General features: G+C 32.2%; 1 protein-coding gene across 2 annotated transcripts in view; it reads left to right on the plus strand.

Annotated features, from left to right (window-relative positions):
• Positions 1-19,472, plus strand: part of dscama (Down syndrome cell adhesion molecule a) — a 227,980-nt gene that overhangs the window by 23,949 nt on the left and 184,559 nt on the right. For both annotated transcript variants that reach the window (XM_056466399.1, XM_056466400.1), the window contains exon 2: positions 17,111-17,428. In XM_056466399.1, the coding sequence (XP_056322374.1) occupies positions 17,111-17,428 (318 nt within the window). The remainder of the gene's footprint in view (positions 1-17,110; positions 17,429-19,472) is intronic.

Here is a 19,472-nt window from a genome sequence, read left to right on the forward strand (position 1 = left end):
TAGAATTTAATTTGATTGAAAATGTCCCATTGATGCTAATATAGAGTGCCTTTTAGTTTTATAACGATTTAATCAGTTGTACATTTGTACATTATTTGTTGTGTATTAATCAATTATATTAGATTTAAAACATCTACAAAAAGGGCAGCACGGTGGCACAGTGGGTAGCACTGTTGCTTCAGAAGCAAGAAGGTCGCTGGTTTGAGCCTCGATTGGGTCAGTTGGCATTTCTGTGTGGAGTTTGCATGTTCTCCCCGTGTTGGTGTGGGTTTCCTCTGGGAGCTCCGGTTTCCCCTACAAGTCCAAAAACATGCGGTACAGGTGAATTGGGTAAACTAAAATTGACCATAGTGTATGTGTGTGGATGGGAGTGTATGGGTGTTTCCCAGTGATGGGTTGCAGCTGGAAGGGCATCCGCTGCGTAAAACATGTGCTGGATAAGTTGGTGGTTCATTCCGCCGTGGCGACCCCAGATTAATAAAGGGACTAAGCCAAAAAGAAAATGAATGAATGAACGGACATCTACAAAAACAAACTAGTTTGAACAAACAAAAATCATGAATTAGTCAAAAACACATAATTATTTTACATTAAATTGTACATAAGTAAAGTAAGTACATAGATTTACACCCAAAAAGAAATTACAATCATCCAAAAAGTTACTAAAAATAACAATTACAAGAAAATGTAAAAGTTTAAAATGCATGTTTTCATACTATACAATGCAGTTTTAATTAAAATGCTTTTAAATTCAAGTTCAATCCGTGTTGCAACAGGAAAAGTCACTGCTGGAGAACGAGAATGATTGCTAACTTTGAGGAGTGTGTGTGACTGTAATGAGGAGCGTTTGAGCACAATGACAGCTGTGCAGAAATATGGCTTTGTCTTTTGAAAACACATTAGCATTTGTCCACTGATAGTGTGTAACCAGCCATCGCCAGAGCCTTTCAGAACTAGCCAGCCGATTTATTTAAGTAATGTGCGATCAATATTTACCCAGAAAACCACACAACCGGGCCCTCAGATTAACCCTTACAACCCTGAAATAAAAGCTGTGTGCCGTGGAAAAAGGCTGGATGGAAACACTAAACCTTTACAAACAATATTGTATTTAGATTTGTTTGTATTTTTGAAAGGTCGACTCTTATTCTCTGCATTCATTTGATTAATCACAAAAACAGTAATGTTATACATAAGCAACTACTCTTGAGTATTTAAAGCATACAAGAATAACTGGTTTTGAAACAAATATTCTTTTAGAAACAACTTATTCAGATTGAATATCACCCAAAATTAAATTACAATCAGAAAGTATAAAAAGGTCAAATGCATGTATTCATAGTGTACAGTGGACTTTTAATATAATAGGTTTTAAAAATGCTAAACTTGTTTCATTTCAGGGTATTAAAAGTGATTAAAATACACTCCATATTTTTAAAAATCGTCTCTTATTCTCTGTATTCATTCAATTAGAAATAAAAACAGTAATGTTGTACTTAAGCAATTAATCTTGAGTTATTAAATCATACAAAAATAACTGGTTTAGAAACAAATATTCTTTTAAAGGCAACATATATTCAGATATTTCTTCATTTTACTTAGGTATTTAAATAAGTAATTGAATTAGAATAAGAGATGACTTGTAAAAACATGTAGTGTATTTTAATAACTTTCAAAACCTTAAAGTGAAAAAAAAAAACTTAAAAGTATTTTCTTATTCTCTGCATTGATTTGATTAGAAATAAAAACAGTAATTTTGTACATAAGCAACTAATCTTGAGTATTTAAATCATACAAAAATAACTGGTTTACAAACAAATATACTTTTAGAAGTAACATATATTCAGATATTTATTTATTTTTACTTAGGTGTATTAATATTTCATATTTGATACTATAAAATTGGACACTAAATCAGTACATTAAATGTCACCCAAAATGAAATTACAATCAGAAAGTATAAAATCTCAAGTGCATTTTTATTTTGTAATTAAATAAAAAAATGCTTTAAAAAAGATCAACTTTAAAAGTTTTTTGTTTACTTCATGGTATTAAAGTTTTTAAAGGACATTTCATAAGCGTCATCTCTTATTCTTTGCAAAAATAAAAACAGTAATATTGCACTTAAGCAACTAATCTTGAATATTTAAATCATAGAAAAATAACTGGTTTACAAACAAATATACTTTTAGAAGTATCATATATTCAGATATTTATTTATTTTTACTTTTTGATATTTTAATATTTAATATTTGACCCTATAAAATTAGACAGAATTCAGTAGATTGAATATCACTTACAATGAAATTACAATCAGAAACTATAAAAACGGTCAAATGCATGTTTTGATACTGTAAAGTGCCTTTTAAAGTATAATAAAATGCTTTAAAAATGATCAAAACAAGGTTTTTTCTTCACTTCAAGTTATTAAAAGCGATTAAAATACACTAAAACTCGTCTCTTATTCTCTGCATTGATTTGATTAGAAATAAAAACAGGAATATTGTACTTACTAATCTTGAGTAATTAATTCATGCGAAAATAACTGGTTTATAAACAAATATACTTTTAGAAGTAATATTCAGATATTTGTTTCATTTTACTTTTGCTATTTGATTATTAATATTTGATATTTTATTATTAATATTAAATTTATAAATAATTGATACTATAAAATTAGAGACAAATCAGTAGATTGAATATCACCCAAAATTAAATTACAATCAGAAACTATAAAAAGGTCAAATGCATGTTTTTGTAGTTTACAGTGCGCTTTTAAAATAATTAAATGCTTTTAAAATATGATCAAAACTATTTTTTTTCACTTCAAGGTATTAAAAGTGATTAAAATACACTTCATATTTGTAAAAGTTGACTCTTATTCTCTGCAAAGATAAAAACAGTAATATTGTACTTAAGCAACTAATCTTGGGTAATTAAAGCATACAAAAATAACTGGTTTAGAAACAAACATATGTTTAGAAGTAACATATATTCAGAGATTTATTTATTTTTTACATATTTATATTTTATTATTTAATATTTGATACTATAAAATTAGAAAATCACAATTTAGTCAAATAAAGTACATTAAATTTCACCCAAAATGAAATTAGGTATAAAAAGGTCTTATTGGTTGAAAGGTTTTATTGTACTGTGAAATTATTTTGTTTTTATTCGTACAAATATAATTAAAATGATGCAATAAACGTTATTTATCAACATTAGATGTAACATAAAACTCTAATGTACATCAATGATGGGAAAAATACTAAAAAGAACCAAAGTAATGTCAACAAAAAGCATGCTGGGGATTCTGGGAAAGTTAATTAACGGTTATTAACCGTATATATTAAGGGTACTGTTAACCAGGTTATGGATTTTTACTGTACACTGTAAAAAATATCTGTAAATTAGCAGTTTTTCGTATCTTTATTTTTATTCATTTCTGTTTTTAAATTGCTGGCGACATGGTGGCACAGTGGTTAGCGCTGTCGCCTCAAAGCAAGAAGGTTGCTGGTTTGAACCCCGACTGAGTCAATTGGCATTTTTGTGTGTTGTTTGCATGTTCTCCCAGTGTTGGCGTTGGTTTCCTCCAGGTGCTCCGGTATCCCCCACAGTCCAAACACATGCACTATAGGTGAATTAGGTAAGCTTAATTGTCCGTAGTGTATGTGGTATGTCCTGGTCCTCCAGGTTGGAGGTTAAGCATTGGGCTAAGAATTCACCTCAGAAAACTAGATGTTACGAAACACTAATATGGTGCAGCTAAATATCAACTTCGATATAAATGGGAGTAAGTGTGCTTATGAATTGCATGATGGGATCTTGATCTTTCTTCCAACAACTTTAAACCTTTAAAAGATCCAAAAAGTAACTTTTATAAACACTTTTAATAGTTTAAAGTGATATTTTGTCTAGGTTTGTGTTTATATTACTCTATTCTCTTATTTTAGAGACTTATTTCTCTCTATATATTACTTCTTATACATTATATTATTTCAAACTACTAAAATGTCCTTAAAATTCACTTTGCTAGACTGTAGTGTAGTGTTGTCACGATACTGGAATTCAATACCAATCGGTACTGAAATTTTATTTCTATAATTTGTAGCTACACGATGCCTCAACATTTTTAGTGTCTGTTAAGGTAATATCAAAATGAAAATAGGCAGTTCCTTATATCATGTTTTCATTTTATTGTTAAGAAAGTGAAACAGCGTAGCCAGGCTGAAGTGAATGAGGTTATAAAGTACACTGTTCCCTTTGAAGATTTACCCGACGTGTCCTCGGGAGTCTGTTTTCCATATCAAACTTGCGAAGTCTGAACTTACAAGGAGAGGAGGATGCAAGACTGAACTGTGTGTAGGCTAATTAATATTGAGGAAAAAGACCAAATCAGAGAGGCAGCCACGCCTCTGTTTCCTCCATCCACACTGAGACAGAGCAGCAGCGTTTTAGAATGAAAATGGCCTCTTCAGCGTTTTCAAAAAGCTCAGTTTTTAGCGCTCAAAAACTCCAGCATGGTGTGGACGGATGGCGTAACTGTAGCAAAACTTATGCGTTTTAAAACTAAAACGTATTAGTGTAAACAGGGCCTTAGTAAACAGCGTGAGTTCGGTAAACTCATGGTATTTGCTAAGCCTATTTTAGGCCCCCTATATTTCTACTCAGCCCACCTAAAACTTTTGCGATCTGCTCCTAAACTGTACACTAAATCATCGCCTCAGTCCCCTTTAAATTTGATAAGAAAACGGCGGCAAAATTCGGCTTCTCCCTGTCTTTTGTTTTTCATTTGATCAGCAAACCACAGCCGTGAACAGCGAGAGAACGAGGTGTGTGTTTATCGATAAATTGTTATAATATTTGCTTTTATTGCAGTTCTTTGATAGATAACCTTGTATCACCTGTATCTCAATGTCACGGAGGAGCAGTCGGGTTTTCTCGGCATTCACCGCATCAGCACAGCTATTTCCTCCAGTGAAAAATGTAGCTCTTAACATGAACATTTCGCTATTGTTCAAAATGAAATACCAATATTAAACACTTTACAGTTCGTGTGGCATTAACAATACTATACAGTCTTGCACAGAAAGGATTAAACACAGTGAAAGAACCATTTAGAGAATGTACTCGTTTAAACTGAGTCACTGACAGAGATAGAAACATCAAGTGTTGTCTAGTATTAAAACTAAAATACTTCTTATCTATTATTATCATTCAGATCGTGAAACATGTGAATTAGCATGTAAGTTTAAATATATATATTTATATGTGTGTCATTTAATTAGAAAAGTGGCAGTTTATTTATTTAATACATGGAAACAAAAAATGCACTGACTTTGATTTTGACTACAGTAAACAGGGGAGTTGAGCCTATTTATCTCAAATGGCTGTGCCTGTCTATGTAATACAGTTGAATACTAGTATACAACCCATATTAAACAAACATTTTAAGTGTATTACTATTAACTTACTACTTATAAATGTAATATTAGGCTTTTTTTATATAAATATAATTTTTTTTTACCTTATAAGGAGCTGAGCCATCCTAAAATCGCCCCTGGGTGAACTGATGACCTTCACGGCCAATCACAGTCATTTCTGTTGAGCATGTGAACACAATGGCAAATCAGCGCTGTTTAAGAACATGCTCAAATGTTAGCGGGAAATGGACGTTTTTATAATTTCAGTACCGATTGGTATTGAATTCCAGCATCATGACAACACTACTGTAGAGTTGAATTTTCAACATCAACAGAGCAGAGATCAACATCCCATAATGCGATTCACAACTGTAAATAAATGAAAAAACACTTGTGAATCACAAAATACAGACAGTGTACTGTAATTAACAGATATATTTTACAGTGTAGCAGTTTAACAGTTGAAATTACGGTAATTTTTTACAGTGTAGTTCTGATAGGGAGTCAGTGGTAAAACGCTACGCAGAGCTTGATTTGGACGGCATTATTAAAGTGCACACGTTCTCTCCTGCAGCCTGACGTTAACATGCTCTCTGCCCTTGAGCTGTCGCATGTTCAGCCCATAAATATGAGGCGTCGTGCTCAGCGGGAGCTCACAATGATGGCCTGCGAAAGACAGGAACGTGCCGCCACAAAGAAAGCGCTCGCTCTGTTATTTCGGGCAGATAAGGATCCGCTGTTAAATCAAACAGCCCCCGAGCGCTTTCTGAAAAAGCCCGATTAATTATAAATTCATTCGGTTCATATTTAAAGAGCCGTGTCTGGCCGTTTGTGTCGTTTAGATAATCGAGAGCCCGATGATTCCGACTGCTGTGTTTTAGATCAGATGGACAGATGCTGACCGTGCAGATTTCGAAAGATGCGGAGAGTCTGGCTGTTCTTGAATGCATAAATGATGCTTTATGATGATGATGATGAGGATGATGATGTCTGTGGCACTAAATCAGACGCATCGTGTCTGGTTAGCAGCTGCCGTCGTCTTTATGTTGTCTTTTTTATGTCTGTCTAGACTGTTTTATTGTGAAGATCTTTTTGCTGGATGCATATTCTGAGCAAAAATTAATCATGATTTGTTGCATGATTTAAGTGTGTGTATTGTGTATATTTATTATATACAGTTGAATTATTAGTTTTCCTGAAATATTAGCCCCCGTGTCTATTTTCCCCCAATTTCTGTTTAATGGAAAGAAGATTTTTTTCAACACATTTCTAAACATAACAGTTTTAATAACTCATTTTTTAATAACTGATTTCTTTTATCTTTGCCATGATGACAGCACATGATATTTTACTGAATGTTATTCAAGATATTAGCATTCAGCTTAGAGTGAACTAAGTTAATTTTAGAGCCTTTAGAGGCTTAACTAGGTCAATTAGGCAAGTTAGGGTGATCAGGCAAGTCATTGTGTACTGATGGTTTGTTCTGTAGACAATCAGAAAACAAATATTGAAATGAACCATTGAAATTACCTTTTTTTACAGTGTAGTTTCAGCATTTTTACAGCTTTTTACCAATGAAATTACAGTAATTTTCCACAGTGTAATTTCAGCATTTTCACAGCTTTTTACCATTTAAATTATGGTAATTTTCCACAGTGTAGTTTCAGCATTTTTACAGCTTTTCACCATTTAAATTACAGTAATTTTCCACAGTGTAGTTTCAGCATTTTTACAGCTTTTTACCATTTAAATTACAGTAATTTTCCACAGTGTAATTTCAGCATTTGTACAGCTTTTTACCATTGAAACTACAGTAATTTTCCACAGTGTAGTTTCAGCATTTTTACAGCTTTTTACCATTGAAATTACAGTAATTTTCCACAGTGTAATTTTAGCATTTTTACAGCTTTTTACCATTAAAACTATGGTATTTATATTATATTATTTATTACCATTGAAATTATGTTTTTTTTCTTCTGTTTTTTTACCATTTTTACCATTGAAATTACGGTAATTTTCCACAGTGTAGTTTCAGCATTTTTACAGCTTTTTACCATTGAAATTACGGTAATTTTCCACAGTGTAGTTTCAGCATTTTTACAGCTTTTTACCATTAAAATTACAGTAATTTTCCACAGTGTAATTTCAGCATTTGTACAGCTTTTTACCATTGAAATTATGGTATTTTTTTACGGTGTAGTTTTAGCATTTTTACAGCTTTTTACCATTAAAATTACAGTAATTTTCCACAGTGTAGTTTCAGCATTTGTACACCTTTTTACCATTAAAATTATGGTATTTATATTATATTATTTTTTACCATTGAAATTATGTTTTTTTTTCTTCAGTTTTTTACCATTTTTACCATTGAAATTACGGTAATTCTCCACAGTGTAGTTTCAGCATTTTTACAGCTTTTTACCATTAAAATTACAGTAATTTTCCAGTGTAATTTTAGCATTTTTACAGCTTTTTACCATTAAAATTGTGGTATTTATATTATATTATTTTTTACCATTGAAATTATGTTTTTTTTTTCTTCAGTTTTTTACCATTTTTACCATTAAAATTACGGTAATTTTCCACAGTGTATTTTCAGCATTTTTACAGCTTTTTACCATTAAAATTACGGTAATTTTCCACAGTGTAGTTTCAGCATTTTTACAGCTTTTTACCATTGAAATAAAAAAAAATTAATTAATTAATTAAATTAAATAAAAAATATATCATTGGAAAAATTTCTTGCTCTTTTAAATGTCATTTAGGAAATATTTGAAAAAGAAAATTTACAGGAAGAGCAAATAATTCTGATCATCATGGTATAAATTATTTTATAATAATATCTTTATCTGGGCGACGCAGTGGCCCAGTAGGTAGTGCTGTCGCCTCACAGCAAGAAGGTCGCTGGTTCGAGCCTCGGCTAGGTCAGTCGGCGTTTCTGTGTGGAGTTTGCATGTTCTTCCCACGTTCGTGTGGGTTTCCTCCGGGTGCTCCTGTTTCCCCCACAGTCCAAAGACATGTGGTACAGGTGAATTTGGTAAGCTCAATTGTCCATAGTGAATGAGAGTGAATGGGTGTTTCCCAGTGATGGGTTGCAGCTAGAAGGATACCCGCTGCGTAAAACATGTGCTGGATAAGTTGGCGGTTCATTCCGCTGTGGCGACCCCAGATTAATAAAGGGACTAAGTCAAAAAGAAAATAAATGAATATCTTTATCTTTTGATATTTAATAAATAATCTAATCCTGCAATGTGACTATTACGGATACACACATTGCTATATCGATACTCAAACGATATAACGTGCAGCCTTCCTGCAATTATTATTATTATTTTTTTTAAATATTTCCTAAGAAGATTTTTTTCAACTCTTTTTTTTTTTTAAACAATAGGTTTATTAACTAATGTATAAAAACGAATTTCTTTTCTTTTTGCCATGATGGGTGTATATATTTAACTATTACTATTTCATTAGTTATTTCCTAAACTGTAAAACCCAAAAAGTGAATGTAACTCAAACCATTTGAGGAAATAGAGTGCAACAAACCATTTAAGTTCACAAAATAATTCTAATGAGTCCTGTAAAACCCAATAAGTTAAGGCTCACACCGTTTGAGGAAACAGATTACTACAAACCATTTAAGTTAAACTAATCTATATGAGTACTGTGAACTTACTCCATTTAAGTTGAAGTAATGAGGTATTTTATTAACTCATTACCTTCAACACTGAGTTCAAAACTCTTTTAAAATGAGTAGAATGAACTTAAGTAAATGTTGAGTTAACTGCACTCATTTCATTTTACAAAGTTGACTGTTGGGTTTAGCAGTGTATATTTAGTATTCAGCTTAAAGTTCAGCTTACATTTAAAGCTGCTTACTGTACAATTTTGAATTGAATTGAATTAGGCAAATTCGCTTAATTAGGCATATGATTGGACAACAGTGGTTTGTTTTGTAGGCAATCGATAAAAATATTTCCTAAGGGTGCTAATAATGACTCTAAAAAAAAACACATTTATTCTCGACAAACTAAAAGAAATTTAAAAGACTTTCTCCAGAAGAAAATAAAACATTATAAATGTTGTATTGTATTGTAATACTGTGAAAATTTCTTTAAACATCACTCATGTTTTTGCCTAAACATGAAAGAGAATTAAAACTTCACAAGAGGGCAATCATGTTGCCTTCAACTGTAGTTCATAAAGGGCAAATTCATTTGATAATTTTACTAATGATTTTTGTCATCATGGCATTGAAGTAACAAATTACAGCAGTGCAAATTGCAGTGTCACTACTGTATCATTTTATTTTTTATACGATTTTAATAATAATAATAATAATAATAATAATAATAATAATTAAAAGTAGAACAATTGCCTCACAGCAAGAAGGTCGCTGGTTCAAGTCCCGCTGGACAACGAGTTTGCTTGTTCTCCTCGTGTTTGTGTGGGTTTCCTCTGGTTTCCCCCACAGTCCCAAAACATGCGCTGTAAGTAAATTGGGTAGGCTAAATTGTCCGTAGTGTATGTGTGTGAATGAGTGTGTATGGATGTTTCCCAGAGATGGGTTGCAGCTGGAAGGGCATCCACTACGCAAAACATATGCTGGACAAGATGGCAGTTCATTCCACTGAGGCAACCCCAGATTAATAAAGGGACTAAACCGAAAAGAAAATGAATGAATGAATGAATGAATAATAGTAATAATAATGGTTATAATACTACTACTACTGCTACTACTACTAGTAATAATGTTGATAATAACAATAATAATACTGATAATTATAATAGTATAATAATAATAATAATAATAATAATAATAATAACAATTATTATTATTATTATTATTATTATTATTATTATTATTATTATTATTATTGAAAATGCATACAGCAGCAGTGTTAAAAATATCTAAATATTAAAGTATCTGTTTAATGTATTATTTTATAATGCTTATAACGGTTTTAAAATACAGTATCTGTGTGTATAATATACGCCTATAATGTTTCTGTTTTACCATTATTGACTTAAAGTCTTTCAATATTTAATGTTCCTTCTCAGGAGCTGAAGTTCTTTGATGTTTCACTGATGTTTCTCTGGATTATCAATAAAACTTGCTGGGTTTTATATACAGGATTGAATGATTAATGTGTTTCAGATTTTATGCTAAATGCTGAAAAATAAAAATAAAAAATACTTTGCTGCTTGTTCAAAGTATTTAAAATGAGCTGAAACACAATTATTGATTTTTTTGTTTGGGTCAACTTAATTGTTTTATGTTCACTCCACTTAAATTTGTTAAGTTAACATAAATGATTTGTGTTTTTTTTACAGTGTGTATTTTGTACTCTGTAAAAAGCTGTTAATTAAGAAAGCGAGTAAACCCATTACTTAAAAACGACAAGTTGAATTCACTTTGAAAAATGTCAGTAATGGGGTGGCATGGTGGCTAAACCATTTTAATGTTGCTCCTCTTTGTTAAAATATATAGTGGGTTATGGGTGGCATTGTCGCTCAGTGGTTAGCACTGTAATCTCACAGCAAGAAGGTCACTGGTTCGAGTCCCGGCTGGGTCAGTTGGCATTTCTGTGTGGAGTTTGCATGTTCTTCCCATGTTGGCATGGGTTTCCATTTAATTCTTCTGTGCTTATTCTCTTAATGAGTTATATGTGTGTGGGTTTTAAGCATAACATGCAATAAACCAATCACAGTCTCATCTCCCATTCCCTTTTCACTAGCGAGAAAACAGCAGGGTTCAGTGGTCATGAAAAACCTGGAAAAGTCATGGAATTTTTGCATGGCATTTTCCAGGCCTGGAAAAGATTTGGAAAAACAGAAAAACCCACAAAGTTTTGGAAAAGTCATGGAAAACAAATCTCTGTTTTCTTGAATATAAGTTAGTTGTCTTGACTTCTATTCTGTCCTTGGCCAATCACATACTCTCACATTATTAGTGCAGTGTAAGCATTATCTAAATCAATTTTACTTAGATATAAATATAAATTGAAACTAAATAGATTGCTGTATATTTTACGATATGCTGTAATAAATTTGAACATGCATTGTTTTTCTTTTACCACGCATATGTAGACAGTGGATGAAACATTAGGTCATGAAAATTTACTTGAAAGTCTTGGAAAAATCATGGAAAGTTCATAGAATATTAGTAATAAAAATGTGTAAGAACCCTGAAACAGACCATCTGTATGAGGATAAAGAACGAGCCTCTTCCATTCAACCTCTTTACTTTCTCTTTACTTTTACTCTTTACTTTACTCCTTTACTTTTGTGGATAAGGAAACGGTGAAAACTCCCTCCACTGAAGACATCCATATTTAATTTAGTTTGTTAAGCGCAAAGATTTGTTTCAAAACTATTTATAAATTCAGTTCTAATTTCTAGCAAATTAATAAATTAACAATAATAATGAAGTGTGCTCAAACAACTAAGTTATATCCAAACACACGTCCTGTTCTTATGCTCTATATGGTAACGCAGATGTCTCCAAAACCCGACAGGTGGACAAATCTAAACTTGTTTTAATTAAAACAAATATGAATATGCATTTAATAAATAATACTGCTAATAATAATGCCCCCCCTAGATGAGGCATAGAGGCAGTGGTTTTTAAATTTATGTAGAAAATAATAATTTTTGTAACATTTTAATCCATTAATTTTTTTCATATGTAGAGATATTTGTGTATTGCTGTGCATCCTGTGTGTATTAAGCAATGTGTAAACATTTGATCCCAAATACGTGCATAATTACGCACTCTGCACTGGACTTTAGAGCAGTTTTTAGTTGGTCAATGGTGCTGTCTATTTAATTTTTTCAAAATAACACATGGCAGCAATGCGCCTTAACACACCTTTTTTCCACAAAGCGACTCAAATGGATTTGCTGTTTAAACAACGTAGTGCAAAATGTGAAAGTTAGGGTTGCGCTGGTCTGAAAATAGCAACAAATCGCGCCAAACATGTTTTGTGGCTCATTGCACTGTGTGTATGATAGGGCCCATGATCTTAAAACTTTTATATTCCATCTCAGCTTTCACATTTGGAAAATAAACTGACAATTCTTAATACAGTCAGGCAGTGTTGCAACTTTATTGTTTGCAAATGCAGGTTTATAGGCTCTTGGAGTTCAGATTTTTCAACTGGGAATGCACAATTCCCACAATTCTCACTATTGTGAGTTTGTAACAAAAAAAATGCAAGATTAAAAGTGTTAATTCTGAGACAAAAGTCTGAACTCTGATGTAAATAGCTAGAATGAGATTTTATTTTGTAATATCTGTTTTTAAAAAGCATTTTTTTCCCCACGGGACATTTATAACCACTAAAAACACCAAAAACAAATCTTTCCAAAAGGTCTGTGCGTCTGCGTAAGCATGTGTGATTCTCAATCCTGCAACTAATGGACCACAGTGACTAAAAACTGCCAAGACTAACTGTTTTAATATATTTATGAGCAGTTAAAGTAATGCGTCCCTGGAGATATGGAGAACAGCTGCGACAAACAAGCTGCTAGTTCTTTCACACACAGAGAGAGAAAGAAGCTTGTGTTCTGGTGAAATCTCGCTAACCGCTAGGGGTGCAACAATATAGACTTCTCATGGTTTGGTTTTCAAGTTTTAGGGTCACAGTTTCTGTGCCTCTGAAAGATCTAATGGACCCAGACACTGCGCTGAACACATCTACGACATTTTTCAGACTTCCACATAAAGCGCAGCTACTCTCTCAATAAAAACAATGTGAACCGTTAGCAGTGAAACAGGAGTCACCACGTAGACAGACGCCCCTCTCTCGCGCGAATGAAGCGAATTTGACACACGAATGAAGCAAGTAAACTCAAAATCGTCTAATAACATGCGAATATCACGATCTATGCACATAAGCTGCCTCTAGTGTGAATGCCTCATTGAGGTGAATAATTAATCGGTGCATGTTAATCCAATGTTTGATTTGGTGATTAAACACTCGCAAACAGAGATCGAAGACACAAACATGGGTCACACTTTATTTTGATGGTCCGTTTGTTGAATTTAAGTTACATTGCCAACTAATTCTCATTAGATTATAAGTAGACTATTAGGTTAGAGTTAGTGTAAGTTGACATGTATTTGCAAAGTTTCTTATAGTCAGCTAAATGTCTGTTGAAGGAACAGTATTAACAGATATTAAGCAGACAGTCTACTAATACTCAAATGGACCATCAAAATAAAGTGTTACCCAAACATGTCCTTCAGATACACCAATAGCGTAAGCTAAGTTTAAAATTTAGCCTAATATACGTATTGTAAACTCCCTTTAGCAGCATAAACCACAGAACATTCTGATTCATTAGTTATCGGATGGCAGCGCTTCGTAAAAAAGAGTAGGCTAGAAGACAGGGAACACATTTTGTAGCGTGTGTTCACTGGTAACACTGGTTACAATAAGGTTGTATAAGTTAAAGTTGGATAATGCATTTACAAACATGAACAAACAATGAACAACACATTTATTACACTATTTGTTTATGGTATTTAACGTTAGTTCATAAAAATACAGTTGTTCATTGTTAGTTCATGATAACGGTTCATTAACTAATGTTAGCAAGCTTGGATTTGGATGTTAATAATGCATTAGTAAATGTTCAACTGTGATTAATTAATGTTGTACATGTATTGTTCATAATTAGTAAATACATTAACTGACATTAACTAATGAAGCCTTATTGTAAAGTGTGACCCGTTTGCTTTTTTTTTCATACTGTATTTTTTTATTGTGCGTCTATATCCCTAAAAACAATCCCTTAACAAGTTTCAAAAGATGACTCTGACCCGTAAAGTATTTTGTTTCTTCATCATTATGACTAAATCTACGGTGGTACGCAATCACAGGCGAGATTAAATATCTTTTCATCTTATCTAAACCCAACTTCAACCTTATACTAACCATTAATAAACAGGTAATTAGTAGTTTATTAAGCTAGTAGTGTTAGCTAATGCTTTCTTAATACAGTGGATTGTGACCCAAACTAAACTGTTAGTCCCTTTGTTAATCAGGGGTCGCCACAGCGGAATGAACCGCCAACTATTCCAGCATATATTTTACGCCAACAGCGCTACCCACTGTGCTAAAATTGTAGCTAATTGTATTTTTTACTATAATTAACTTTACTATTTAGCTACTCGTGTTTTATTTTTATTTTATTTCTTAAATTGGGTCTGTGGTAAAGCACTTTTTGACTAATTAAACTTAATTTTTTTCTTTCAGAGAGAATTTCTTTTTCTGTCTTTATTAACATTTTTGATTGATTTGTAGCAGAATTTGTTTATTCCTGTTTAAAAAAAAGTGTGATCCATTAAACCATTTAAATCAGTTTTTCTCAACCATGTTCTTGCACTGTAAAGAATTTTAAGCCAGTACAACAACAAAAAAACATAATCCTTATTTCTTTTTGCTTTTTCTTGTTCACTCAACTTTTGAAAACATCAGCTGCACTGATCTAAAATTATTTGGTAGTAATTTAGTTGGGTTAACGTAAGATTATTCATTTTCTGGAGAGGTGAACTACTCTGTAACAAAACTTTTGAAGTTGTGCCAACTTAACGTTTTTTTTTGTTTGTTTGCAGAACTGGAATACCTGAAGTTGATTGAACAAAAAAACCATATTCCTTATCAGTTGTGCTGACCTAAAATGTTTGAAGTTGAGTGAACAAAACTCTTTTGGAAATTGGTACCAAGAAATAATACATTACCAGAACAAACAAACATAGTTCAAATGAAAAAAAAAAAAACTAAAGCAGAGACAAATGTTAACAAAACATTTATTAGATACAAAATTAGAAACAGGAAAGGATGCAAAACAACAACAGTAAACAGGACAAGGATCAAAACCTGGCAGAACAAGCAGGGAAAAATGCTTTGTAATGCTTCACAGGGGAAAACAAGACTCAGCAAAGAGTCTGTGTGAATAAGCTCTCTTTATAGTCCTAGTAATCAGTCCATCATAAGCTTCCAGCTGTGTGTGTAATCAGGAGGAGAACTGGTTCCTCTATTTGAATTATAGTTTGAGCATTTGATTTGTCATGTAATTATTACAGGATTTTACTGAGTTGTTCATGGAAATTAAATATCAAATACATCTGATTTATCATTTGATAATGCATTTTGATTTGTTATTTGATCTTGTTAGGCATATGACTTTTTATCTTAATTTTGTTAGGAAAAAACTTCCATATATATATACACACATAACAGTTAAGCAGTTAAGCATCTAAGTTTTTTTGTAGAGCGAACTAGGAAAACGTAAGATAAAAATTCACATTAAAAGTCTTTCTGCAGCTGTGCCCCCCCCAAAAAAGATTAATTACAAATGAATAATAATTTATGTTAGCATTATTGCAGTATTATTTTGTTGTTGTTGTTGTTGTTGTTGTTGTTGTTGTTGTTGTTGTTGTTGTTGTTGTTACTGGTAATAATAATGACATTAATGTTATTATTGGTGTTACTATTATTTTTGTCGTTGTTGTTAGAAATACTGCAACCTTTATTCTTTCAAGTGAGGTCTGAGATTAACTCAACTTAAAGTAGTAAGTTGACACTAGCTTTTTTGGGTGAATTTGCAAAGTTTTGCTCACAAAACAATTTTTTTAACTTAATGAAGAAAATTTCGACATGTTAAATGTATTTCTACATACAATTTTGTTGATTTTTGCCAAACTAACAAACTAAATTTTTTCAAGTTGGATTTTTTTACATTGTGGAAAACCACCAGCTTTGCACATTCTCCATAGCTGCGTCTCAAATGGCACACTATACACTCATGCACTATGCACTTATGCACTTACACACTCAACAGCATAGTATATGTATGTAGTGTCGTCCCAAATGGAACACTAATGTTTTTTTACCAAGCGGAAATTCAACGGTTGCCAAATCAGTGAAATAAATGACTACACTATCAAATAATACCTGCCATGTGTTTAACCGCATTCACTATCGGCAGGCGCTATAATCACTCTCATAGGAGAATTTTGCTTTCACCATCCAAAATAAATTAAGTTATCCAACATGTGCGCCCGATAGCTCGCCCCTTCTGCTACCTAAGCAAACCTGCGGTCGTTGGGTGCGTGAAGTGTCCATCATTACACACTTCATTTTACCGGCTGAATGAGTGAATCATCCGGTTAATTTACATTTACATTTAGTCATTTAGCAGACGCTTTTATCTAAAGTGAATTAAAGTACACTTATTAATTTTAGAGTTTTCAGTGTGAACGCACTACTTACACTATTTATACTACAAAATGGCGTAGAATAGTGCATAAGTATGCGATTTGGGATGCAGCTCATGTCTTCTTAACCAAACACACCTGATTCAGATCATCAGCTCATTAGAAGAGACTGAAAGAGCTGTAATGGGTGTGATAGACAAAGGAGATGCAGTGTTGGTGATCCTCCTGGAACGTGGTTGAGAAACACTGCTTTAAATGTTGCTCTTCTTTGTTAAAATATATAGTGGGTTGGTTAATTTGCATTGTGTTACTGCATTTTTCACTTTGCTTTGGTACCAAGAACCATATATTTTTCAAGTGGTATTGGTACAGAATACTGAAATTTTGGTACCACAGCAATCCCCGAGTACTGTGGCATCTCTACTAACCACACATCCTCTCTCCTCTCTCTCCGCAGTTCTCAGTGAAGACCTACATTCCAGCTTGTATTTTGTCAATGCATCTCTGCAAGAGGTAGTGTTCGCCAGCACCACGGGGACTCTGGTTCCCTGTCCTGCAGCAGCGGTGCCGCCTGCTACCCTGCGCTGGTATCTGGCCACCGGCGAGGAGAGCTACAACGTCCCAGGGATCCGCCATGTCCACCCCAACGGCACTCTCCAGATCTTCCACTTTCCTCCGTCCAGCTTTAGCAAAGTGATCCACGACAACACTTACTATTGCACAGCGGAAAATCCTTCAGGGAAAATTAGAAGCCAAGATGTTCATATTAAGGCCGGTGAGCGTTTCAGGATCTTTTAGATCGTTGTGAATGTTTTAATGACAAAATATTGAAATTCTGGAGTTTAACATGAACAAATATGCTTTATTTTAATGTACAATTCACACTATTGGTTTCAATATTTATTTTTTTTCAAATATTAACATTTACAAAACCGCACAGCCCTTACTTAGAATGGACCATACCATAGTTTTCTAGCTGTCAATTATTCAGAATAAAATTACAGGTGTTTGGAGAGATAATAATAATAATAATAATAATAATAATAATAATAATAATAATAATAATAATAATAATAATAATAATAATAATAATAATAAATAAATAAATACATAACGGGAAAAAAACAATAAAAAATTTATGAGTATATATAAATATATGTAGACACTTCCCAACAGTAAAACCGATAAATAATAACAGTAACAATTCACGCTTTTAACAAACCAGTTTTATCTCAATAAATGACTAATTAGCTGCTTATTAATAGTTAGTAAGGTGGTAGTTGGGTTTAGGTACTGGGTAGGCTTAGGGATGTAGAGTGAGTACTTTGTTGTAAGTGATAATAAACAGTGTATATCTTAATAATAAGCAGGTAATAAGCCAGTAGTAAATGGTGTGAATTGTTACTTAAGCTAAAATGTTACTGAAAATATAATTTCAGTCTTACTGCTTTATTTCATGCTTAACTCAATGTGCACTAATTTCTATATAATTCATTGTGAAACTTAATATTTGAGATTGAAAAATTGTGCAATATAAGCAAGTGTACTGCTAAATTTTAACAAAATTTTGGTTTAAGGCTAAAAAAGTTGGTTTAAACCCTAATGTTGTCTTTGCTTAAACAATTAAGTAAAGTTAACTGAACATAACTTAATTTTTGCATTTTGGTCCTATCACTTAAAAATATGAGTTAATTTAACTTATGTACCATGAAAATGCATAAACTTAAAATTTCAAGTGTAGTGAGCTCAAAATCATTATTAATCCTTTGAAAAAAATAGGTCATTTTCACAAATGTAGTCTTGACTGTAAAATTCTAATATGTGCAATCTTTTAAGTGCAAGGTTTTTTTAAATCAGAAAACAAATGGCTTCAGGTATAATTATTCATCATAATGTGAATAAATGGCTACTTATTTTTTGTTTAAAATTTATTTAAACATTTTTTTTCATAGTATATTATTACACACACTGAAAACCCAAATAAGTTGACTGAACTAAATTAATTGAGTAAACTCGTTGCTTCAATTTTATTGAGTGATGGAGTCTCCCAAAACTTGCATATTTAAGTTTATTTAACTTGCCGGTTTTCTAGAATATACTTAAATTGTTCAGTTCACCAAACTTAGAACTAAGTTTGGTGAACGGAACAATTTAAGTATAATCTACTTAAGTACTAAGTTTGGTGTACTGAACAATTTACAGTAAGTATAGTTTAGAAAACCGGCAAGTTAAATAAACTTAAATATGCAAGTTTTGGGAGACTCCATCACTCAATAAAATTGAAGCAACGAGTTTACTCAATTAATTTAGTTCAGTCAACTTATTTGGGTTTTCAGAGTAATATAGATTGTAATTTATTTTTTTCAAAGATGTAAATATTAGAAAACGTATTAAGTAAATACTATTTGAGTCTGGTTTACAGTTTAATGTTTAATTTAACTTGTACTGTAATTTTTAATAATTAATTATGAAATTTACAAGCAGTTGTGGAGTGGATTTCGACATCAAAAGCATTGTCAGAACATATGTTATTATACTCCTAAATGATAAAATTCATAGCTAAATTTTTGTTGTTTTTGCTGATTTGTAAATTGAATATGCCATCTATCTTGTCCAGGACAAAAAAATACTGATGACTCATCCTGCACTACACTCCTTTTTTTTCCAATCAGATTCCTCTCTCTATTTTCCCTCTCCAAATGACTAATTCTTAAAATAAATAAGGAATAAATTAAACTGAATGTTTTTTTTTTTTTGTTTTGTTTTACATTAGACAATATTAGATATATTGGCTGTAACTGTGGAATGACTGTATATTT

This window comes from Danio aesculapii, chromosome 10 (assembly GCF_903798145.1).
Source record: "Danio aesculapii chromosome 10, fDanAes4.1, whole genome shotgun sequence".
NCBI classification, from domain to species: domain Eukaryota; kingdom Metazoa; phylum Chordata; class Actinopteri; order Cypriniformes; family Danionidae; genus Danio; species Danio aesculapii.